Source organism: Rana temporaria, chromosome 7 (assembly GCF_905171775.1).
Source record: "Rana temporaria chromosome 7, aRanTem1.1, whole genome shotgun sequence".
NCBI classification, from domain to species: domain Eukaryota; kingdom Metazoa; phylum Chordata; class Amphibia; order Anura; family Ranidae; genus Rana; species Rana temporaria.
In genome coordinates, this window is record NC_053495.1 from 45141240 (window position 1) to 45167081 (window position 25842).

At 39.3% G+C, this 25842-nt stretch overlaps 1 protein-coding gene across 5 annotated transcripts in view; it reads left to right on the plus strand.

The window, feature by feature from the left end:
- PHF2 (PHD finger protein 2) overlaps positions 1-24528 on the plus strand; it is a 369384-nt gene extending 344856 nt beyond the window's left edge. For 2 of the 5 annotated variants that reach the window (XM_040359302.1, XM_040359303.1), the window contains 4 exons: positions 241-350; positions 8579-8843; positions 14259-14351; positions 24167-24528. In XM_040359302.1, the coding sequence (XP_040215236.1) occupies positions 241-350; positions 8579-8843; positions 14259-14351; positions 24167-24255 (557 nt within the window). In that variant the 3' untranslated portion in view covers positions 24256-24528. The remainder of the gene's footprint in view (positions 1-240; positions 351-8578; positions 8844-14258; positions 14352-24166) is intronic. The other 3 variants (XM_040359305.1, XM_040359307.1, XM_040359304.1) reach the window with 2 other exon arrangements.
- The last annotated feature ends 1314 nt before the right edge of the window (positions 24529-25842 follow it).

Genomic DNA, 25842 nt, shown 5'->3' on the forward strand with positions numbered 1-25842 from the left:
TTCTTCCTAAGACAGTAGGGGTTCTATAAAGACTTTCACAAATTCGGCCAAGAGCATTTGCTCTTCATACTTTCTGTATAGATGGCAACACATGGAGCACGTAAAATAAATTAGTAAACATAAAACATGGGTTATTAATTTAGTCTTCTTGAAACTTATTGTTGAGTAATGATTGACTATTTAGAATTTTTATTTGCTGTTATATTCATGCTGGTTCCACATTAAATGTTTGTTATCTAGCAAGAGTCGGACCATCCATACCCCGACAAGACAGGCCTATCCGTGAAGGTACGAGGGTTGCCTCTATTGAAACTGGACTTGCAGCTGCTGCAGCCAAGTTGTCTCAGCAGGTGAGACGATGTGAAAGTCTACCCTTTGCTATGTTACATCTGTTAGAAATTTATAATGCTCTAAATAAATAGTTTAAAAAAATAGATAGTAGAAGCAATTCTGCTTATCTCCACGTTCTAATATTTGTACATACTATTTCAGTAAACAATCTATATAAATGTATTTTAAAGTTAAGAAATTTATATTGGTAGTTTAACAAATTCATGAAATAATCTTTTTGTTCGGTTTACAAAACGTTTAAATCATGCAAAAAAAGAGACAAAAAGATTTACAATGCATTAAAGGGTTCTTTTGGAGTTGAAAATAATAATCCTCATAAAACACATATTTAGCATCCTTAAGTATTAAACCCAAAAGCAAACATTTATTATATTAAAGCGTACCTATTCTTGGATGTGATGGCTGAATTAGTTTTCTTATTTTTTTTTATTTTTTTTTCACCTGGTGAAAAAACATTTACAGGTGCATTGACAGTGGTGCTAACATCAGCTTTTATTTATTTATGTAAAACCTTTTCCCCCAAAAGCAACTGTTTGCTGTAATGCTTATAAAGTGTTAGCTGAAGTTCAGCTTCAATTTGTTAGTGAATGTAAGTATACTAGTGCAGGGGTCCCAATCCCCGAGCTGTGGACCAATGCCGGTCTGTGACCTGTTGGGGCCGGGCCGCATGGCGTGGGGGGCAGGCAGACAAGGCTTGGTTTGTATTGGTTCCCGTTCGCATTGTCACACAGCAGGAGATGAGTGGCAGGCAAGTGAGCAAAGCTCTGCCCCTGTCCATTAGTGGTGGCTACTCTCCTCCTCCTGACACCCTGGGGCACAATGAACACAATCAGGTCTTGGGAAAACCACCATTTTATCAGATGAGGAGAGATGAATGGATGCATCAAAACTGGCCCCTGGCGCCAAAAAAGTTGGGGAAAGCTTTACCCCCACACTGACTGTGTTGCTGTCCAAATATGCCCCCTGTCCTTGTTCAGCCAGAGTGGGGGCACTCTAATATAGGTGCTGTGTTATTGACCAGATCAGCAAGTAAAAACAGAGGGGAAAAAGGTTAAAAAAGAAAGCTGATGCGGTCGGCACATCCAATGATTGGTAAGCTGCAATAAATTACATTTTTGGTTTTAGGTTTAATACTACTTTAAAAACTCTAGTCAAAACATACACTTTTATAGACTGTCAGTGGTATCTCTAAATGCAGCCATCATTAATGTTGTTTTATTTTCTAAACCTGGAATGGCTAAAAAAAGCTGATCTCCTAAACTAGAATTATGTATTTTCTATGCCCATCCTGCACTGAGATCATTGGGAAGGGTGTGCTGTGTCCAATGTAATGACTGTTAGAGGCTAGGGAACACCATAATCAGTAGATATGGAGAGCAATAATCAAGAGCAACCCACTTCAACCTGTTTACATATAAAATGAACAAAGACCCAGATTCTCGTATATGGGCGTAAAACTGTGCGGGCGTAATGTATCTGATTTACGTTACGCCGCCGCAAGTTTTACAGGCAAGTGCTTTATTCACAAAGAACTTGCCTGTAAAGTTGCGGCGGCGTAGTGTAAATCACCCGGCACAAGCCCGCCTAATTCAAATTAGCCGGGTAGGGGGCGTGTAGCATTTAAATTAGGCGCGTTCCCGCGCCGAACGTACTGCGCATGCGCCGTCCGGAAAATATCCCAGGGTGCATTGCTCCAAATGACGTCGCAAGGACGTCATTGGTTTCAACGTGAACGTAAATGGCGTCCAGCCCCATTCACGGACGACTTACGCAAACAACGTAAATTTTAAAATTTTGACGCGGGAACGACGGCCATACTTAACATTGGTTGCCCCTTATATAGCAGGGGCAACTTTACGCCGCGCAAAACTAACGTAAACGTCGTAACTTCACTGCGTCGACCGCGTGTACGTTCGGGAATTCGCGTATTTTGCTAATTTGCATACTCGACGGGGAAAACGAAGGAGGCGACACCTAGCGGCAAAATAAAAAAATTGCATTTAAGATCCGACAGCGTAAGAGCCTTACGCCTGTCGGATCTAATGGATATCTATGCGTAACTGATTCTAAGAATCAGTCGCATAGATATGACGGCCCAGATTAGGACTTACGACGGCGTACATTGTGTTGCGCCGTCGTAAGCCCTTTGAGAATCTGGGCCAAACTACCTAAAAACGAAAATTGCTTTCTGTGCAATATGCTCCAGTGATATATAAAAGACGATATAAAAATATTCTCTTCTCTATTCTATTCTCTATAACAGTGTTACTACCACAAATTATTGTGCAAATAAAAAGGAACGTATTGTGCAACAGTAGTCTGTATGCGTCTTCCTAATTATTATTTTCTTTCACCACTATGTACAATTCACTTCAAAAGGTGCAAGCCCACAACCAGTGCTCTAACAGATAACTCACCATAAAATGATGACCTTTCTTATAGGTAAAGGTCTGCAGTGCTTATTTACAAAACCCCATCTCTCACGATTTCCCTATTTTCATTATAAACTTCCTCTTCCAGGCAATGCAATAAAGAAAGAGCTGGGAGGAAAAAAATGTGATGAAAATAGGAGGATCATTGAGAAATGCAGTTTTGTAAATGAGCGTTGCAGAGCTTTAGATATAAGAAAGATCATAATTTTATGGTGAGTTATCTGTGGAAGCACTGGTTATTGGATTGCACCTTTTCAAGTGGATTGGAGTGGAAGAGGATAATAATTGAATGTTCCCGAAACAGTCAGAATGCCCATGAGTGTCTTTTTTTTGTGAATGTCAGTTCATGTGTGTCTTTATAAAGTGGAAGATAAGGTTTAACTCTTAACTATTCCTAAAAACTTTACATCTACCCTCCTCATACCTATTCTTTATACCCTGTATAAAAAAAGATCTGCTTACTTATCTTTTTTTAATCAGATCCGGGCATGCAATTCATCAGCTTTGGCTGCTCGACAACAACTGTGAATTCTCAGAGCCTTCATGTCACCCATGGGCTCCCATGGCCCTTCTGTTCTCGGTTCTTCCTACTCTTCCCTGCAGCAGGGAAGCTAGAGCTACTGGATCATGTGACCGCACCAGATTTAAAGAAAAATATTAAGTACACAGATCTCTTTTTTACAAGGGATGCAGTGTGCATAGAAAACAATAACTCTCCTTTAAAATATTCCCATTTTGTTGCTTTGCAACCTGAAATGAAAACAGGCACAGTTTTTTGTTTTTATACAACTGCATTTACTCAGTGTAGATATAACATCAACATATCACCAAAAAAAACAAAACTGAATCATGAGTTGAAAAAAGGATCACCCCCTCCTAAAAATGACTTGTAAACTCAATCAGCTGTAGCTAATCACCTTCTCATTGGCACATAAAGCCATTTGACTTTCAATTGTGTTAAGCTGTGGACATTTTAATTGGCTCAGCATGAAAAGAGCTTTTCTGGAGCATTTCTGTCCCTGGTAGTGTAACTGAAGCAAACAATGAACTATGGGTGGCAAAGCACTGTCACTGGGATCTCCGAGATAAAGTTGTGGATGGGCACAAGTCAGGAGATGGATGCAAAAAATGTCAAAGGCTTTAGCAATGCGTAGACGCACTGTGACGTCTATTATTAATAAGTGGAAGGTATTTGGTACAACACAGACCCTGCCTGGATCAGGACGTCGCTCCAAACTGGATGAAAAAGCCAGGAGGAAACTGGTCGTAGAGGCATGTTAACTGTGGGCGGCTGGCTGTCATTACTTGCAGCTTCACAGCTGACTGCACACTGCACTTTGCGAATGGTCTGACAGCCTTCTCGGACCTGCGATGTGTCCCAGAAGATTGGAGGGAGAACTTTTGGTTGGGTCGCCTAGTGGAGGCGAGTACCTGTCAAAACTAGGTACCCACTCCCACCCAAAATAAATAAGTATATATAGGTATCTATATATATATATATATATATATATATATATCTATATATATATATATATATATATATATATATATATATATCTATATCTATGTACCAAATACGCAGGGGGAGGGGGGAAAGAGGAAGAAATGTGTAACTCCCCCTTTTGGGTGAAGTTCGGTTTTAGCCTTATCTTCCACTTAAGAAAACACACACAAACTGTTGCACAAGGAACTCATTGACATTGATTTGTGAGTGACACTTTTATAGCAGTGAATATATTGTATGTAGTTTTGCTTACATATCACAAAGGTATATATTTCATGCACAGAAAGCAATTTTGTTTTTGGGCAGTTTGCTTATTTGATATTTATACAAGTTGAAGTGGATTGCACTTGACTATATATTTCAATATCTCCTGGTAGGTGTTTAACACTTACAAGATAGCCCCACGTACTTTACTTATTTGCTTTATTTTATTTAGATAATACTAAATATTACATTTTATTTTTTAGGAATGTTGACCTATATATATATATATATATATATATTTATTGGCGTATAACACGCACAGGCGTATAACATGCACCCTAACTTTAAGATGGAAGTTTCAGGGAAAAAACTTTCCACATCCCCTGCGTATAACACGCAGGCACAGTTTACCCTCTATTTTCAGGGTAAAAAAGTGAGTGTTATACGCCAATAAATACAGTGTGTATGTATATATATATGTATATATAATATATATATATATATATATATATATATATATATATATATATATATATTAATATGCTTTAGTGATACACTGGAATGAATATAAAGAGTAATTTATAGGTAAAATCGAATCTTTAAACTGAAAAATTTGAATTAGCTTTGATTACTTTTTAAAGCTTTTATCCTCAATTGAAATTGTAAATCTGTTAGTTTCAGATCATTATTTCTCTGTTGTCTGTGTTTTCTTTTATTTATTTTTCCTTTGTTTGCTCTTTTCCCAAAATAAATTGATTTACTAAATTTGAAATTCACATTATCCATCTGCTTGGTTTTCTAAAAAGTCCCTCTAATTTATTCCTCAATATGGCATCACAAGAATCATATTTTAAGATCATTACGTTATTAAAGATTATTTAATTAGAACCATGCAATAGTACAAAAATGGGTATGATTCCCTAAGCACATTATTTTAGGCATAATTTTTTTTTTAAACGCATGATAGCAGAGGGAACATTTGTCATCATTTTATTTTAAGGTTAGCATGTATTTTTTTTTTCATGTGATTTTACAAAATCACTGAAACATGAATTAACATGCTTGAACTTTAGAATTATATTTTGCCCCTCTTTATTGATTTAATCTTAAACAATAATTTCATAGTACACATGATGACCATGTAGCTGAAATAATGCCCCAGTTCAACAAAACATGCCTCCTCCTATTAAGACAGAGCTTCAGAAAAAAATCATCTTGTAATGTTGTGCTATGCATCATATAAACAAATGTAAAACATTGAAGGCTTGGGTCTAAAAGGCTATTTTTGTGCTGCATTTATTTTTAATACACTTCCACTCTAAAGGAAAGATATAATAGTCCTGAGTCAGCTTTATTTAAATCTTTTTAAATTTACAATTTTTATATTTTTTATATATTTTTCCAACTAACAAATGTTTAATACATAGGTTGCAGAGATTCTGAGTTTTCTTAAGAGACCACCCAGTAGTAACTTTTTTTGGGGCCTTCTCTGCCAAACTGAATCTTGATATGGCCCCATATGAACAGTGCAGGTGGATGGGGTGTAGGTTAAACCTGGGTGAAACAGACCTTAGGATCTACCTGCTTGTTAGGAATAATAAATATGAAATACTCTTATATAATATTTTATTACCCTAAAATAAGATAAATTCAAATATTTGTTTTTTTCTTAAGCATTATAAATCCTAAAGAAAATATATACAAAGACAGTATATTCCCTTAAAACAAGAAATTGGAACTTTCCAAATCAAACAACATGTGCTAAAATAATAGCATACTTTTCCAGTAGGGAATATCAGCTCAGTATGGGGTTGAATGGGAATTTATTTCCTCCATATACACATGAATGGAGTAAAATCTGTAGCCATCCCTATATGCATTAACATCTGAACTTTTTATTTTAGAAAATGGATTGATAATCATACTGCTGTTTGCATGAAGGGTTTATTTATGCAAAACACCTTTTAATTTCACAAAGTACAACCTTCATGGCTTTAGTCTTTCCTAATTTTTATATTATTACACCAAACTTGTGGAATTTCTGAAACCTGGCCAAAGCATACTGGAGCTATTGCCCATTAGAATTACTTAGCTTAGCTTCCAATTTTTGGATCCTTTTTTGGAACCAAATCCCTCTGTTCCTCTTTTTCCCCTCAGGTTTCCCTCTACTGGGTCTGATGAATATCCCTGTATGAATGAATGTAACTGCCCAAATGGGTTTATATTTTACTAAACATTCATATGATAAAATTGCCGGTATAAAGGAAAAGTAGTGGTGTAAAAAGCACCAGTAGATTTACCATATTTTGCGTGTAAAATTTTTCCTTGTCTGCATGACTGAGTGTGGCGAGGATGTGTCTTGTCTAAATATTACATTTTTCCCATCTCGTAAAGTTGGAAAGCATACAACTTTTTAAAATATATTTAATATAATCTGATTTTGTAATGAGGATAGTAGGTTTCTTGTGGTCCAGTTTCCACAAATCCGTCCAGTAGTCTATGATTCGGACAACTCTGTGAAAGTAGTTTTGTCCAAAGTAGAGATAAGCTGTGTGGATTCCAACTGTAACAATAATTAACTAGCTGAATAAAAAGCGCCAAAAAAATATATGAAGTCATAACATAATGTAACATAACATAATGCATGGTCATGTACAACCTACTTAAGGCTGTCCATGCATTATACAATTTACTTATACAATTTTCCATTAGATGTACCAAACACTTTCAATGTGTATGCAATCAGGCAGGCCCTTGCACTACATTGTTTAAGGTAAATCTAAAGGAAATGAAATAAGAAAATTGTATAATGTATGGCCAGCTAAACAATGCTGCTAAAACTGATGAGTTGAGCCTTGTACACATGATGAGAATATCCGGCGATTGATCGTTCGCTTTATTTTTATTTTTTGCATGCTAATAACATATCGAAAATGAAGAGGTTACTTTAAACCGTTACATATACCCAGTGAAGTGAGTGGCCTCTGGGGAGACACAGAGATTAAACAAATCCTCCTACATAAGTTGTACCTTTCTTCTCTAGATTATTCAAAGTGCTGAATTTGAAAGCTTTTTTGAGAATTAAATAGAAAGGGGGGGGGGGGGTTAGAGAGCTGAAGATGCACTCTGTGAATCTCAGTGAGGAGAGCACTGAGAGTTGATTGGAGGGAAGAGATACACCCCTCTCCACACAGCAACAGAGCTGAGGCTGTCAATCTGCTGGAGCTCCCTACCCTGTCACCATTTTTCTCTTGGTGTCTGGAAACCTTGTCAGAAGTTATTCATGCTGATAAATTATGAAAATGAGACAAGTACACACAATAGGGGGATATGCTTTGTTCATATTTCATGTCTGAGGTTTACAACCACTTTGGGTTACGAAAATTCTCATACGACAAAGTAGAGATAATACAACTTCGGTAGTGATGTAATGTATTCTTTCATTACTGAGCATGGTCTTGGTCACCCAATTTTATTTTTTTTGGAAGAATACGATACTGAATAAATAAAAATAGTTTGTTCTGTAATCGTCCGAGAAACATTTTCGTGCTTATCCCTTCGAATAATATTGCATGAACTGTCGTGATTGGCTCTGGAATGCTGTGTACTAATGATCAAAATATCATCAATTGCTTCGAAAGCCGTATTTTGCGTACGTTTTTTTTTCATCGTGTGTACAAGGCATAATAAGGCAACTCCTGTGTGGATGTCTAAAGCAGAAAGGGGATCCTTTGCACCATAATGTAGCAATAATTATTCTTTAAAAAAACACGCCAACTTTAAATAAAACGTTAACACAATGTAAATAATACAAACAGTCATGTAATTACTACTAAATGTTGACAGAATTCCCCATAAACTGTAAAATAAATAAATTGACTACTGCAGCTCCTCCCAGCAACCCTACTTATTAAACATTTTTCATCTCCTACCTATGTTTACTTCCTGAAGAGACAAACAGTCTACTTATGCCCACTATCTATTCTGTAGAGCTTTCATTTCTAGAGCACTTTGCACTTGCTAGATCTATTCAGAAGTCAACCTTTACTTCTAAGCAGCCTCATGATAACAATTTGCTTCCTTAAAGGAGGAACAAAAGGTCAAGAAGAAAAAGAACACAAAAAAGAAGCTTTCACCCAACAATACAATAAAACTATGTCAGGAAAGCAGTTCTCCTGAAGCCACAAAGCTGGAATCCTTGGGGCCTAGCCTAGCGGACCACGAGTACACGGCCGGTGTCAGTACGTTTGGTGTAGCCCAAGTAAACCGAGGGTCCCAGCCTATGGCCCCCGGGGTGTTCCTCACACAAAGAAGACCGTCTGTGTCTTCCCAAAATAACTCAGCTGCCAAAGGTAATTGTATGTGTGAAATGTATACTGACTTGTGCGAGCAGTGGTTGAATTTATGAAACATGGAGCTGTTGCCCATAGCGGAGGCTGAGAGTTTTATTTTCCTAGCACAGATTTTAAAATTAAACCATAATAGTTTAATTTTGGGCAGCAAATCAACTTTTACTCCAGTTTTCATAAATTTGTCCAAATGTGTCAGTTGGGGATATGTTGCTTTGGGATGAAGGATAGAAAGAACCATGAAGGACATGGGCTGATATAGTCAAGATTTTTGATAATATTTCTCAGTGTTAACACTGATATCTTAAAAGTGGACCCCTGCTTGAGACCTCTTTCCATATCATTGTGGGAAGGTGTTCTGTGATGACTGTTATATCTGAATGACTGGATACAGAGACAACAACAGAAATGGAAGGGCTGGAGTGGCAATGACATAAAGTATAACTGGTTAGGTTAATGTACAGTGCTGTGAAAAAGTATTTGTCCCTTCCTGATTTTTTTTTTGCTTATTTTTCAAACTTAAATGATTCAGATCATAAAACAATTCTTAACATTACGTAAGGATAACCCAAGTATATCCAAAATGCAGTTTTTAAATGATTTTATTTAATCAGAGAAAAAAGCTGTACAAACCTCCCTGTCTCTATGTGAAAAAGTAATTGCCCTTCCCCTTTGCTAAATCATAAATTAACAAAATTTTTTGGACAGCTGAGTTCATTTTCATTTCCAACACTAAGGCCGCGTACAGACAATCGGTTAAACCGTTGAGAACGGTCTGATGGACCGTTTTCATCAGTCCAAACCGATCGTGTGTGGGCCATATCGGTTATTTATCCATAGGTTTAAAAAAAAAAGCAATCTTGTTTTAAATTTAACCGATGGATACCTAACGATAGAAAAAAACGATCGTTTGTAGCCACGCCCATCGGTTAAAAATCCACGCATGCTCAGAATCAAGTCAACGCATTCTTGGAAGTATTGAACTTGTTTTTTTCAGCACGTTGTTGTGTTTTACGTCACCGCGTTCTGACACGATCGGTTTTTTAACCGATGGTGTGTAGGCACCACTGATCATCAGTAAGGCCGCATACACACGGTCGGACAAAACCGATGAGAATGGACCGAGGTTCAGTTTCATCGATCCAAACTGACCGTGTGTATAGCCCATCGGTCTGTTTTCCTTCGGTCCACAATTTTAAAACATGCTTTAAAATCGAACCAATGGACCACTGCCTGATCGGTCCAAACCGATGGTTAGTACTAAAAAGCATCGGTTCAAAACCAGCGCATGCTCAGAATCAAGTCGACGCATGCTTGGAAGCATTGAACTTCGTTTTATTTAGCACGTCGTGTGTTTGACGTCACCGCGTTCTGACCCGAGCGTTTTTTGGAACGATGGTGTGTACGCACATCAGACCATCAAGCCACTTCAGCGGTGAACCGATGGAAATGGCCCGTCGGACCATTCTCATTGGTTTGGAACGACCGTGTGTACGCGGCCTCAGCTTCATCGGTTAACCGATAAAAACGGTCCATCGGATGGACCGTTTTCATCGGATGGACCGATCGTGTGTACAGGGCTTAAGGCCTGATTACTGCCTGACCCGTTGAATCGAAAAGTTTCTTAAATAGAAGCTGTCTGAAGAACACTAAAGAATCTCAAAAAGCAACACGTCATGCCGTAATCTAAAGAAATGCAAGAACAGATGAGAAACAAAGTAATTGACATGTATCAGTCTGAAAAGGGCTATTTCTAAGGCTTTGGGACTCCTCAGTGAAAGCCATTATCCACAAAGAACCTTCCCAGGAGTGGCCGGCCTAACAAAATTACTCCAAGAGCACAACGACAGAAAAAGACAGGGCAAATTGTCATCCATGGGGGGAGTTCCAAAGTGAAAGTCAAGGCTGACCAATAAAGAACACAAGGGCTAATCTCACATTTGCCAAAAAACATCTTGATTATCCCCAAAACTTTTGGGCAAATATTCTGTGGACTGATGAGACAAAAGTTGACCTTTTTGGAAGGTGAGAATCCCATTACATCTGATATAAAACTATCACTGCATTTCATAAAAAGAACATCAAATCAATAGTCAAATTTGGTGGTGGTAGTGTGATGGTCTAGGGCTGCTTTGCAGCTTCATAACCTGGATGACTTGCCATTATTGATGGAACCATGAATTCTATGCTCTGCCAGAAAATCCTGAAGGAGAATGCCAGGTCATCAGTTTGTGACCTCAAGCTCAAGCGCACTTATGTAGCAGGACAATGATCCGAAACACACCAGCACGTGAATGACTTAAAATAATGAAGTTAAGGATTTTGAGTGGCCTAGTTAAAGTCTGGACTTAAACCCGATTGAGATGCTGTGGTATGAACAGGCAGTTCAAGCTCAAACTCCCAAATGTAGCTGAATTAAAACAATTCTGCAAAGAAAATTGGGCCAAAGTTCTTCCACAGTGATGTAAAGACTTGCTGCCACTTATCACAAACTCTTGATTGCTGTTGTTGCTGCCAAGGGTGGCACAACCAGTCATTAGGTTTAGGGGGCAATTTATTTTTCACATGGGTCAGGTAGGTTTGGACAGTTTTTTTCCACTAATAATTAAAATCATCATTTAAAAACTGCATTTTTAATTTACCCGGGTTATCTTTGTGTAATATTAACATTTGTTTTTGTGATCTGAATCATTTAAGTGTGACAAATATGCAAAAAAGAAATCAAGAAGGAGGTGATTTATAGCTGTGCATTTAACCCTTGTTGTGTTAAGACATTCATATGTATCACATTGAAATGCAGTATAATGCATTACCATGGGTTGCAGTGCAACATAAATGTGTCTTGGGAAAAATGTGAATGATACTGTAGTGCACCAACAAACCTGCAGCACAATGGTATGAAAGACCTTATGAAAGAATGACGATGCAGGAGCACAAATGGGACAAAGCGTTGTCACCCTAAAACAGGAAGTGGTTGACCAAAGATCTTGGCAGGATTACCAGATATTATTTTAGCAAAAGCAACAAGTTGCTTCTGAAAAATGTTTACAACACTGTCCAGAAGCTCAATTAAAAAATACAATTTAACATGATTGTTGCTTTGTATTTACTTTGTTTGAATCAGAATAGATCAAAGGGGTGGCCTTTGATCTGCATATAATGTCAGTTAAAGCAACCTGAGATGTACAAAGAAAAAAAAAAGAAATATAATTAAATACCTATTAAGCCCCCAATTAACATTTTAGTTACCCTTTTAGTCTATCATCCCTTCTGTTTTATTTTCTTTCTTTTTTTTTTAAACCATTAGTATTTACATTTTTGCTTTTTATTCATTTTGTGTGATTTTTTTTTTTTATGTTGTGCAAAATTTAAAAAGTCTATTTAATTTGTAAATAACTTTGCAATGCATTGTACTAGAATTGTAATTTAAGTGTCGTTATCCTGTAGGAGACAAATTATAGAATACAATGCATGTTTTTTATTTACAGTCACACTATTTGAAAATAAATAACCTGTTACAATCACTTTAGGAAGCTAGGTTCACAAAAAAAAAAAAAAAAAAAACGTACTACACTTGGTATACCATCCCAGGGCGCTACTATATAAGGTACCTACCATACAGTGCTGTTACTAGCCATTCATTTATAGAAGCAGCTTTGCAAGTACTACTAGAAGTAAAAAGAGATTTGCAATAACATTTGTACTTGTATAACGCAATGAGAATATATGAGGATACTGCACTGCATTATTTTAACTGACAATAAAAAAAATATGTATTTTTTCCCACAAATATAGCTTTTTTTGGTGGTATTCAGGGCTTTCTTCTGGTGGTATTTAACCACTTCTGCGTTTTTATTTTTTTGCGCTAAAAAAACAAATTTTGATTTTATAAAAAAATGTATATTTTTTACTTTTTGCTATAGTACATATGCAATAAAAAATATTTGTATTTTATTTTTGGTAAAAAAAATGCAATAAGCGCATATTGATTTGTTTATGCAAAGGTTATAGCTTCTACAAAATAGGGGATAGATTCATGGCACTTTTACCATTATCTTTTTTTTCACTAGTAATGACGGTGATCAGCGATTTTTAGCAGGACTGCAACATTGTGGCGGACACTTTTGGCCCTTTTTTTTTGGGGACCAGTGACATTATTACAGTAATCGGAGCTAAAACAATAGCCACTGATCTCTGTATAAATGACACTGACAGAGAAGGGGTTTACACTAGGGGGCTATCAAGGATTTAAGTGTGTCCTAGGGAGGTGTTTCTAACTGTGGGGGGGAGTGGACTGGCTGGGAGTACAGGGAGATCACTGTTTCAGATCCCTAGGAACAGATGATCTCACTGTACTCTCAGAACGGGGATCTGCTTTGTTTACACTGGCAGATCCCCGATCTGCCTCTCTGAGGAGCAATCGCGGGTGGCCAGCGAACATCGCGGCCGGCGAACATCGCGGCCGCCTGACCCACGCATCGGCTTCCCTGCTGTGCAGCGTGCATATGCCCACAGTGTCATGCACGAAATGGTGTACAGGTACGTTTTTTGCCACAATAGGGCCACCCTGCCACAGTATATATGTGGTGGGTGGTCCTTGAGTGGTTAATTGAACAAGCTGAAGTTAGAAGCAGATTGGCTACCATGTACAGCTGCACCAGATAAAGTAGTAAATCTCCCCCACTGTACAGCATTGCAAAGCAAGAAGCCAAGCCTGGGTTTGTAATAGGCAAAGATAGCTGCCCCCAGTTTACATATGTAATAAAACAATTTTAAGTTTTAAAACATTACCACACATTGATAATATCATGTACATGAAGTTAATGGCTTTTACATGTACGGTATATTTAAAATACAGTTGAAACTATTTGCTCTCTTTAAGTTTGGCCCTTAAAAGTGTAGTCATTTAGGGTCACGAGGTATAATTGGAATACTTGACTTCCCAGTAAGAATAGCTTTTGTACATGTTTGCCATTTTTGGTCAACCACACTGTACCACATCTCAATCTACAGATATTCTAAAGATTAGGTACAATTTTCCGTATCAGTTTCCAGCCTGTATCTATGGCCAGCTTCAGAGTACTGCTTTTTATCTTGTAACAGTTTTTTGATTAAGGTGCACAGTTAATAAGCCCACATGCCTCCGCCCGTAACCCCCATAACCAAAATATCACTGAAATTAAAGGAAAAAATGCACAACCGGTGCTTTAAAAGTGGCCTTGTAGAACAGTTCTGGTAACATTGGGTCATTAGGGGAAAATGGGAATGATGGTGTTTGTAATGCTTATTAGAAATGATTTTGTTGTAAAAGTTCACTATTTACAAAATGAAAAGTCATTAAGACCGTAGAAAAGCAAAGTTCTTATGTGAGGTCATCAATTGATCAAGGTGTGTTTCGTCTTCTGTGTCCCATTATAGAACCCTTTCAGAATGAGTCATGTGACACAAGCGGGCAGGACCTGTGTCTTAAGTACAAAAGGACAGCTGGGAACGAGCACAAAAGCGAAAAAGGTATCACAATCCAGCCAAACAGCCAAAAAATCTTTTTATTTTATTTATTTTTTGTGCAAAATCTAGTACCAATGATTTAAATTGTGTTCATTTTATGTTTCAATGTTCCTTAGCCATGTACCACATGTAATTACACCCCATATAGATACATATAGCATACATGGGATGTGCACATACTGTAAAACATAGTTTGTCGGAGTTCCAGAATATTGCATTGTCTTTGATCTTGTTATAACCTTCGATCTGTGAATGGATTTAATGGTAGACTCTAGAAAATCTTTCAATCTTGTTCAATTTATGAAATGGGTGGTTGGTTCAGTCGCTGTTGGTTTAGGAAATAACCATGATATTCAACCTTTAAATTATTATAACATTTATACTGCAGAAGTAGAGAATGTACACACAAATTGTGTGAATTTTTCAGTGGCATATCAGATTGAAAGTAACGCGGTTAACAAACATTTCGCAATATGAGCACTGTATTTTAAAAAATCCTGACTCAAGCCACAGCAGTGTGTAGTACCGCGTTTGACCTGAGGTGGGGGGCGCCGGAGCGGAGCCTTTGGAAATGCTTGGAAATACTCAGTTCCCAAGCTTTTCCGGGTTCAGCCGAGCTGTCCTCAAGCCTTTCCGATCGTTTCCGAGGCTCTCTGGCGTCCCCACCTCTGGCCACATGCGGTATTGCATGCCATTGAAGTCAATGCGGAACAAATTATTTTTGTTTCCATTGACTTCTATGGGGAAACTCGCTTTGATATGCAAGTACTTTGGATTACAAGCATTCTCCTGGAATGGATTATGCTCATAATCCGAGGTTCCACTGTAATTATGAGAACATGTGCAGATAAAATAAGTTTGCAGTGATTTGGTTTTTCGTGATTGGGGGACATTGTGTGAAAATTCTCAATTCCTTTAGTAATTCAGCATGTTTGTCTCATCCTGACTATTTATTATTATTTTAGGTACCTATATTCTATTTAACCACTTCAATACTGGGTACTTTCACCTCCTTCCTGCCCAGGGCAATTTTCACCTTTCAGCGCTCTCCCACTTTGAATGATAATCGTACTCTCATGAAACACTGTACCCAAATGACATTGTTATCATTTCTTTTGAGACAGATATAGCTTTCTTTTTGTGGTATTTAATCATCACTTTTTTTTCTAAATACAGAAAAAAAGACCAAAAATGTACAGTATTTTGTAACATTTTTGAAAATAAGTAATGTTTCTTCTTTAAAGATGAATGCTGATGAGGCTGCACTGATGAGTAGCCACTGATGGGCACTGATAAGATTGCAATGATGGGCAGCACTGATAATCAGGGCTCAGATGATCACTGCCCTGATTATCGGTGTAAACAATGTGCTGACAGGCTTGCTGGTTAACAGCTGATAACCGGCAAGTCTGTTTACATGTGGTCAGCTGTGACTGGCTGATCACATGGTAAAGGGCTACTGTGATTGGCCCTTTACAGCAATCTGTGATCAACTGTTTCCGAAGGACACATTAGTCGCAGTGCATGCCAGATGTGCGCCCCAGGGGGTGCAAGGGAGGCAGGGTTCTGGTAGGACATCCATGGACACCTTCTCAGAAATGGACAAGCATGCTCTAGCTGTCTTTTGGCTATAGCGCAGTGGGGAAATTGTAAAGCTGTCATAGATCAATGGTCCACTCAAGTCTAATGCTGGTCATACAAGTAGCAAATGTAGGCAGTTTTATGGCTCATGCACACTGGGGCTTTTGTGAACATTTTTCTACTGATCTACTGACAGAAGAAAAACCACTCCAAAACATTGTTTTTGCAGATGCTTTTTAGGCGCATTAAGTGGTTGGGCATTTATTTATTTCATTGGCCAGAATATTAATTTAATATTATCACTGGACAGTTCCTGTGCAAATGACACAAGCAAATGACAAAAGTCCATATATAAAAAAAAGTCCATAAATCCTTGAAGGGCAAATAAACTGTAGGTGAAATAATATTCCACCACCGACACCATAGCACACCAGGTCTCTTACCAAGATATATGGACCACTAAATTATAGGTGGTCTGACACAAGTAATACTTCTAAAATAATATGATAATATTGGGCACAAACTGTTAGGCCCCGTACATACGACCGAGTTTCTCGGCAGAATTCAGGCAGTAACTCGATGGGAGACGTATTCTGCCGAGAAAACCGGTCGTGTGTACACTTTTCGCTGAGGAAACCGACGAGGATCTCGTCGGGCCAAAAAGAGAACATGTTCTCTATTTCCTCGTTAGTCAATGGGAAAAGTTGGCTTGGCGAGATCATCGGCGGCTTCGCAAGGAACTCGACGAGCAAAACGATGTGTTTTCCCCGTCGAGTTTCTCGGACGTGTGTACGGGCCTTATAGTTTCTCCTAAATCATAGGGGTTGTAAAGTCAGAAGTTTTTTCTATCTCAATGCATTCTAGGCATGATGCCGCATACACACGATCATTTTTCGGCATGAAAAAAACGTTATATTTCAAAAACGTCATTTAAAATGATCGTGTGTGGGCTTCACATCATTTTTCAGGTTGACAATGTTGTTTTTCGGGTTGTAAAAAATGATCATGTGTGGGCTAAAACGGCGTAAAAAAGCAGGCCAAAGGTGAATGGAACTTCCCCTTTATAGTGCCGTCCTACATGTTGTACGTCACCGCGCTTTGCTAGATCATTTTTTTAAAACGATGGTGTGTAGGCAACGTCGTTTTAATGATGAAGTTGGGAAAACTTCGTTTTTTGGACATGCTGAAAAACAAAGTTTTTTTTTCATGCTGAAAAATGATCGTGTGTACACGGCATGAGATAAAAAGCCTTCTTTATGTAGCAGCCCCCCCTAATGCTGGCCATACACTATACGAAAAATCGTCCGAAATTCAGTCATTTAGAAAGTTTGTTTTTCGGCCAGTTAATGGTCACAAATCGGTTGGGATGTTTTTGAGCCCAAAAAAAACAAGACAAGTTTGGAAATTTTCTGCTGAACAAACGATAAATTGAAATGTTAATGTGGCTCCCGTCCAAACTGTTTGCACTAGGTATATGTAAATAAAAACAAACAAAAAATTGATTCATTTATGTCCACTGAATGATTTATCAGTCATTACACGATGGCACTATTGTTTGCTCTCACGGCTGAATGTTCGTTTTCCGAAAATGGGTTTGAACAATTGTTTGTATAGTGTATGGCCAGCATAAGGCTCTTTTCACACTTGTGCGACTTGAAAGTCAGGCGATTTTGTCACGATTTTGGCTCGGTTTTACCACAAAATAAAGCAATGCCTGTGGAATCTTGAGATAAAAAATATCCCAGAGGGGGAGAGAATAGAGGGGCTACCTAAGTGACAGAGGTGCAGGCCACTATATACAGGTTAAATACTTTATTGTATACAAATAATTTAGAAAAACATAATGAGATGGCCAAGGTTATAAATGTGGGGGGGGGGTGCAAACATTTATTCAGCTTGTCTGTTAGGACAAACCAAATTGTGCCTCTGTCACTTAGGTAGCCTCTCTTTTCTCTCCCCCTCTTGGATATTTTTTGCCTATATGCTTTAGGGCTGAGCGACAGGTCAAACTAGACTGAGGTGCCTGAACATAATGTGGTTTTTGAATTAAGCCTCTTTTAACAATATCTTTCTGTGTAATCTTGAGGTCTATGGACCACAGGTCATATCAAAGTCAGACCAAAGTAGTGCAGGGACTACTTAGAAGTCGCTGCGACTTGAAGACGCACATATATGAATGGTACCTATTGGAAATCAACAACTTGTTATGCGACTTTGCAGTCCCAAGTCACAGGACAAGTCGCTCAAGTGTGAAAGTGGCCTAATACTTACCCGAGGTCCCTCTCTGTCCAGCGATGTCCACAAGTCTCTCAGCCGACCGAGACTCTCCATGCTAATTGGCTGAGACTGCAGGGGCACCATTGGCTTCCGCTGCTGTCAATCAAAGTCAGCTAGACAATCAGGAGAGAGAGGGGGCAGCTTAGCAATCATTAGATATGGTGGTTGCATTTGTTTTCTTTTTATCGCATTTTTTGGGGGGGGCTATTTTTCCTGCTGTTTTCACCTGGTGATCTGATCAGTAACACACCTCCTGTATTAGAGTGCCTCCACTGAGGATGAAGGAGCCCGGGGTATCTTTGGACAGCAGCATTGTTAATCTGGGGGGGGGTGGTGTTATATGTACTAGCAGGTTTAGATACACAAAATAATTGAATACAAACTCCAGCTAACACTTTAGAAGCATTTACAGCAATCTATTTTCTTCAGAACAGCCTGAGCTTGTTTGGCTGTACTCCTTCTATGAGTCACAGGAGTGCAATTCGTTTTGCACTCCTGTGACCCGTATTCAGCAGGGAGCGGGCTGAAGTCTGCTCTCTGCTGACGTCACAGTAATCAGACAGGCACCACGTCATCGCGACAAAGTCTGGATCCGCCAGGTGCCTGGACTGATACCTGTCCCAGCCTCTTAGCGCACCGCTGAGAGCCTGAGATGGCCGCTCCACGCCCCCTTCACAGCTCAGCGCTCCAGTGAGCGGGGAGGGGGCTGAGCGGAGAGCTGCTGATTGACAGCCAGCAGCTTTCTGCTCAGGGAGCTGTGAGAACCGAGCCATCTGTGATGTTCGATAGCTCGGTTCTGTGTAGAGGCGGTGGGAGACAGATGCAGAATCGGACCGATGCTACATCCACCTAGGTAAGTATAATTCTGGAAAAATAAAAAAAACATACTCCTCTTTTAAAACTAAGCTCCAGATATAAAAAAAACAGTGGGGTTGATTTACTAATACGGGAGAGTGCAAAATCTGGTGCAGCTGTGCATGGTAGCCAATCAGCTTCTCATTTCAGCTTGTTAAATTAAAGGGTTTGTAAAGGAAAAATGTTTTTTATCTTAATAGCTTCCTTTACCTTAATGCAGTGCTGTTTTCATGTCCTCATTGTTCGTTTTTGCTCTCAAGTTGCTGTAATTCTTCTCTGATCTCCACACTTCCTGGTTGTCTGTTTCCTGATAACCACAGTGCTGGGAGCTTTCTCTCTGTGGTCACTAACTTCAAGGAGGTGTGATTACTGTGCGTCTAAAACCCCACATCACCTCCCCTTTGGATCAGTTTCGTTTTCCAAACCATCACTGCTCTGTACAGCAGAGAGGCAGGAAACAACATGCAAAAACAAAACTAGAAACTACAGGTACATTATATGATTGATTTTTGCACCACAGTGGGGTTTCTTCCAGAAATCCAGAGATCCTCAAACTAGACCCAACAGTAGTCCAAAGTTTTTTTAGAAGGACAACCGTGGGGGCCTTTTGTGGTAACCGAGGTAGCCCCGCTTCCAGACTCGTTAGAACTGGGGTATTATGCGTTCCAGTCTCAATAGTCTCTCTATCGAGTCATAGTCATCCAGTAGCCCATAATCACTTAGGTGTTGAAATTGGAATGCATAAAAGTAAAGTTTAGGGTTAGGAACTGCAGCTCCTCCTCGATCTTTGCCATATTGCAGAGTGGAAAGGCTGGTCCTAGCAACTTGTTTCTTCCAAATCAGGGATCTAAAGAAAGTGTCGATACGAGTAAACCATCTACGGGGAATCCACTGTGGGGAATTGTGCATAATGTACAGCAATTGGGGACACCAGACCATTTTAATTAAATGTATTCATCCAATTACAGACAATGGCAGTTTACGAAGAAAGATTATTTATTAAAACAGTGTACCAGATAATTAATGTATGTCCTTAAAAATATAAAGAAAATATTTAGATAGACAGATTGTCACACAGTTGTTGAAGTACACCACTGCATACCGACATTGCTAAGTTTGGCCTGGACACCTAGGCTTTAGTGACCTCTGAAGCCAGTATATAGTGTACTCTTTAGTAGGATAAGCTTTTACTACAGTACCCCATTATACACCCCCCCCCCTCCATTTAAGGAAGGGCAATGCACAATAAATGTATAAAGTACAAAGATAAGCAATTACAGCTAAATGCCAGGGAGCAGACACTGATACTGTGTCTAGGGAGTCGCTGGTGTTTGATTATAAGCTGTTTTTAGAAAACTTTGTTATTTTAACTGTCAGTTTTGAATATTTTCATTAAAGTACCTTGCAGCATTGACACGTGTAATGAAATAAGACATCATGGCAGAAAATGACAACAATTCCACATGACATAATACAGTAATATAGGAAGACATCGTTTGATTTACACTCAGCCTCTAACATTCCACCATGGAACACTGCCTGATAAAATAAGCAACCAATTGTTAGTTACACTTCAGTTAGCGGCATAGATCTCAGCCAAGACACGCGTCTGCTACATGTAGGACAAATAAACACCACCTGAATATGTAAAAATTCTGACTCGTCTGAGGCTCTTATAGTAGACATTATACACAGCGTTTTTTACTAGTATAAGGGATATATTGTAAAAAAAAAAATCAAGTAACTCAATAAATCCAGAATATATGCCTAAACTGTAAGGCCTCGTGCACACGACCGAACATGTCCGCTGAAACTGGTCCGGCGGACCAGTTTCCGCGGACATGTTCGGTCGTGTGTACGGCTGATCGGACAGGTTTCCAGCGGACAAATGTTTGTTAGCATGCTAAGAAACATGTCCGCTGGAAGCCTGTCCGTCGGACATGTTCGGTCGTCTGTACAGACTCACCGTACATGTCCGCTCGGCCGAAAGCCCTCGCATGCGTCTAAGTGATTTGACGCATGCGTGGAAGCATTTACCTTCCAGGGTCGCGCACGTCGCCGCGTCATCGTCGTGGCCACGTCACCGCATATCCTGTCCGCCCGGATTTCTGTTTGATGGAGTGTACAACCATCAGACAGAAATCTCCGAGCGGACATGTCCGATGAAAATGGTCTGCGAACCGTTTTCATTGGACATGTCCCCTCGTGTGTACGAGGCCTGAGTGTGATGATGTCATCTGCAATCATCCATTACAACCCTAAGGAAAGATTCCACCTAAAATCTTGAAGCCTAATGCCAACCATTTTTTTTTTTGACAGAGTAGAGAAGGGTGTCAGGGTATCAAGATCATCACTGAAAGCGGAGATATTTTGTACCTCTATTAGTGTTTATTTCTGGCAGGTTTGTTTAGAACGCCCAAATTCTTACTGTAGGTATGCGTAACACAGATTGCAATTTGGTGTTACGTATTGCGGGTGGGATATGGTGACAGAGGGGTTGATTTACTAAAACTAGAGAAAGCAAAACCTGGTGCAGCTGTTCATGGTAGCCAATCTGCTTCTAACTTCAGCTTGTTTAGTTCAGCATTGACAAAAAAAACATGGAAGCTGATTGGTTTCTGTGCAGAGATTGCGCTCTTCAGTTTTAGTAAATTAACCCCTAGAGTCTCTTCACTTTGTCGTTTGTTCAGTATGGGTTTATATCATGATCCAAGAGCTTCAGCAAAAATGATTATATATATATATAAAATATATATTATATTTCAGAGGAAAAAGTTGTTTTCCTATTCTGCCAAAGCTCCTATATGTTACCTATATATTCATGACATCATTCTGATACCCACTGTTAGACAAAGTTAGGCCTTGTTGACATGGGGTGTACTACAGCATATGCATACACTGTATGATGTTACATACCTGCACAGGGATGCATAGGTGTTCTGTGCATTTCTTTTCAGCCAGTCCTATTGTTTAGGGATGCTCCAATATATCAGCCGCTGAAAATGATTGGCCAAAATAGGTTTATCAGCATTTTTCTGATAATGGGCACCGAATTTTTTTTTTTCCCTTCTCCTTTTCTCCTCCCCTCTCCCTCCAATACCCCCCCCCCCCCGTGCCTGCTATACCGCTTAAAGGAGCCGACGTTCAGCTACGACCTGCCACAATATAATGACGGCGGCTGTTCGGCACGTGGTTAAGATTTGGTTAACATAAAAAAACAGTAGTTTAAAGTGGTACTAAACACACACTGTTTAAATTACATTGACCCTTTTATTTCTGTATGTGGATGGTGCCACTGTAATAATTTTAATAATAAAATAAATAAAAGGTACCTTCTTTCCTAATTAATATACAGCTGTCATATGACCCAGCTTTTTCCCAGCCTGTCTGTAGGGAAACAGGGGCAGGATGAGCGTCTAGTCCTCTGTAACTAGTCACATGTTCAAAATGTTAAAAAAAATAGCCTTTGAGAAACAGCATAAAAATAAATAAATAATTTAAATAAACTGTGTTAATTCATTATACAGATATATATATATATATATATATATATATATATATATATATATATATATATATATATACTTATATATATACTTGAAATTAAATCCTTATTATTTTTTGGCAATAACATGGTGTGGCAGTCTGTCTCACACCACTCCAGCCTGTGTCTTAGAATAACAGGGAGGTGATGCCTCCATCAATGTAAAACCCCGCCGCCCATTGTGTTTAGATGGTTAAGGGGCATGGAGGTGGAGGAGGGAGGGAGTAAACTGCCATTTCCCATATGTATGACTCTATAGTCACATGAGCAGCTCGGATGTGATAGAGAGGAAATGCTCAGCAAAGAAACTCACTGTAAACTGAGTATATACACTAGCTGCCAACACTGCTCTGCAAAATACCCAACTGCAGTGGGAACATGGACAAGAGGGAGGGATAGAAAACGGCAAGAACCACTAGTGCAGAATACAGAAAACTAATCCCAAAGTGACTATGAGTGAATATAAACAGCATGTAATACAGAATGTATTGATAGTTTTGTAATCATGTGGGTTTAATGACACTTTAAGCCTAGGTTCACACTGCTGCGAATTCAAAATCGTGGTAAAATGCGCGATTTTACCGCGATTTCGCGGCTGCGATTTTGCCCGAAATCGCAAAAAGTAGTACAGGAACTACTTTTTGAAATCGCAGATGCGGTGTCGCACTGATTAGGACAGTGCCATTACCGACAATTGCCGCCGATTTGAGATGCGATTTGACATGTCAAATCGCATCTCAAATCGTTCCAAATCGTACCCAGTGTGAACCAGGGCTTAGAGATGCCTTTTATTGGCTAACTCAAGTTACTAAAGATGCAAACTTTTGGGGCCCCATCAGGGTTGAGAAAGTGACCTAAGGAGTCCTGATAGTTTGCATCTTTAATAACGTGAGTTAGCCAGTAAAAGTTATACTTAAAATACAAATGTTTTTGTGTTGATCAATAGCTAACATGGTAAACAAGACTGTGTAATCCAGAGGAAAACCTGGACAAGTGATGAGGTCTTCCCTGGCAAACTTTAGCACATGGTCTTGTTCCCAGGACCACCCCTCTAATATGTTTCGCCCTCTCGCCTTAATCAAAAGAAGATAAATGATCAAGTCCATGTTAGAGGGGTGGCCCTGTTGACGGGACCATGTGCTAAAGCTTTTTGGCCGATTAAATTTTTGTCTGTGAAAACATCATTGGTGTGTTTTGGATTACTGAGCTATGTGTGGAGGAGTCACAGATTCCAAGCTAGCACCTAATCCCAGTTTATGAGAGGAGCGCTTAGAGCAGGGATCTCCAAACTATGACCCTCCAGCTGTTGCAGAACCACACGTCCCATGAGGCATTGTAAAATGCTGATGTTAGGCATGATGGGAATTGTAGTTCCTGAACAACTGGAGGGCCATAGTTTGGAGACCCCGGCTATGAGGGTTGGAGCTGTGCACTTTCCTTTGACTCTACAAGCGGTGCCCAGACTGTACTACTCCAAGATCCAAATTATAATTTAGACCAGAGCTGACATTTCTGCCGATCTCTCTAAACTAACTGCTTTTATTTTGTATTCTCATTTCAGGTAAACGTACAAAAAAAGGCATGGCAACAGCAAAGCAGAGGCTTGGGAAGATCCTGAAAATCCACCGGAATGGAAAGCTTCTCCTTTAGTGTTTGCTAAGACAGACTTTTTCTTGTGGCTAGTGGACCCCACAAGCTGACACTAAACCTTGAACTCTTGCAGGACTGCAGTGGCGCTCTGCAGACATTGTTGGAGGAACCCACCCTGCTCTACCTTCCTGCCACCACTTTAGTAATTCTTTTTAACTTCCAGCAGTTGACATGTACAGAATACTGCTAATATTTTTTAATAATAATAATAATGTCCTTTCTCAAATTGCTGAGAGTGACTAGTTTGCAGGAAAGAAGAAAACAAAAAAAAAAGGATCATTCCAGTCTTAGGAAAGAACCTGTTTCAAACGCGGTCAGTGAGAGAAACACAAAATGCATTGCTTCATTTGTTTTCTTTTGAAGGCATTGTATACAGCATGACGTCTTGTGCAACACTCTGGTCAGGAATCATGTCACATTCTGTAGCCATGCCATGTGTAGGAAATGTGTTGTGCGCTTTGTATTTGTATCACTAATTGTACTTTTGATTGGTGATGAGCTGGTTTGTAAGCCAACAACTAAAGCTTCATGCCCTTACTGAACACAGGGGTGAGGGTAGTTAATTATTTTTGTAGTGAAGCAGTTAGTCTTTATCCTACTGGGGACCATAAAAAGGATTAGCACCCAGGGGTATACCAGCTATCATATAGCAGTTCACAAGGCTTCTAATGACGCGTACACACAAACAGAATTTCCGATGGAAAAAGTCAGACAGACTTTTTCCATTGGAAATTCCGATCGTGTGTATGCCCCATCGGAGAAATTCCATCGGAAATTCAGATGAATTCCATCGGAGTTTAAATATAAAATGTGTTCTATTTTACTCCGATGGAATTTCGTCGGAATTCCAATGTGCCTTTGGCCAGGCAAAAGCCAGATCGTGTGTATGCGGCATTAGGAGTTTAATTTATCTACGATGTTGGGATTCTTCAACTGCACTCAAAAGAGATACCCAGCTTTGGCCAGGTACAATTAACTTGATTCACCTGCCAGCTCCTTTTATCTATCAGAGGGCCCCAGATGTACATCTTCCTTATATAAACTTGTGTCTCTGTCTCCGTTGACTAGGCCATTCTGAAGGTGTATCTTTTTTACAGGTGGCCTGTAAAATTCCCACTGTTGACAACACTGTTTGACTGTGGCAATTGGACACAAGTGGAAATTTGTAGTGGATATTTTACTGCTGTAAGCCCCACGAGAAGGCAGGGTGGGATTCATTTGCCAAACAACCACACAAAACCTAAAACAGAGTTTTGAAGGGCACTGGTAAGTCCACCAAAATGCACTAGGTTGACCTGGTAGGCTGAGTCAGCCCTTGACTTTATATATGTCTAGGATACTGCAACAGGGATGGACCTGGAAGGCTGAGTCAGCCCCCGGCTTCTTAAATGTCTAAAATACTGCAAGGGGGGTGGACCTGGTAGGCTTAGTCAGCCCCAGGCTTCTTGTATGTCTTAGATACTCCAACAGTGATGTCCACTTTAGAGTTTTGTTTATCCCGCCTATTTTTTTCATGTTCCAGCTATTCCTGTTGTAAATTTCTCCATATTATGAAATAATTCAACAAGGATCCAGGTACCATCCTAA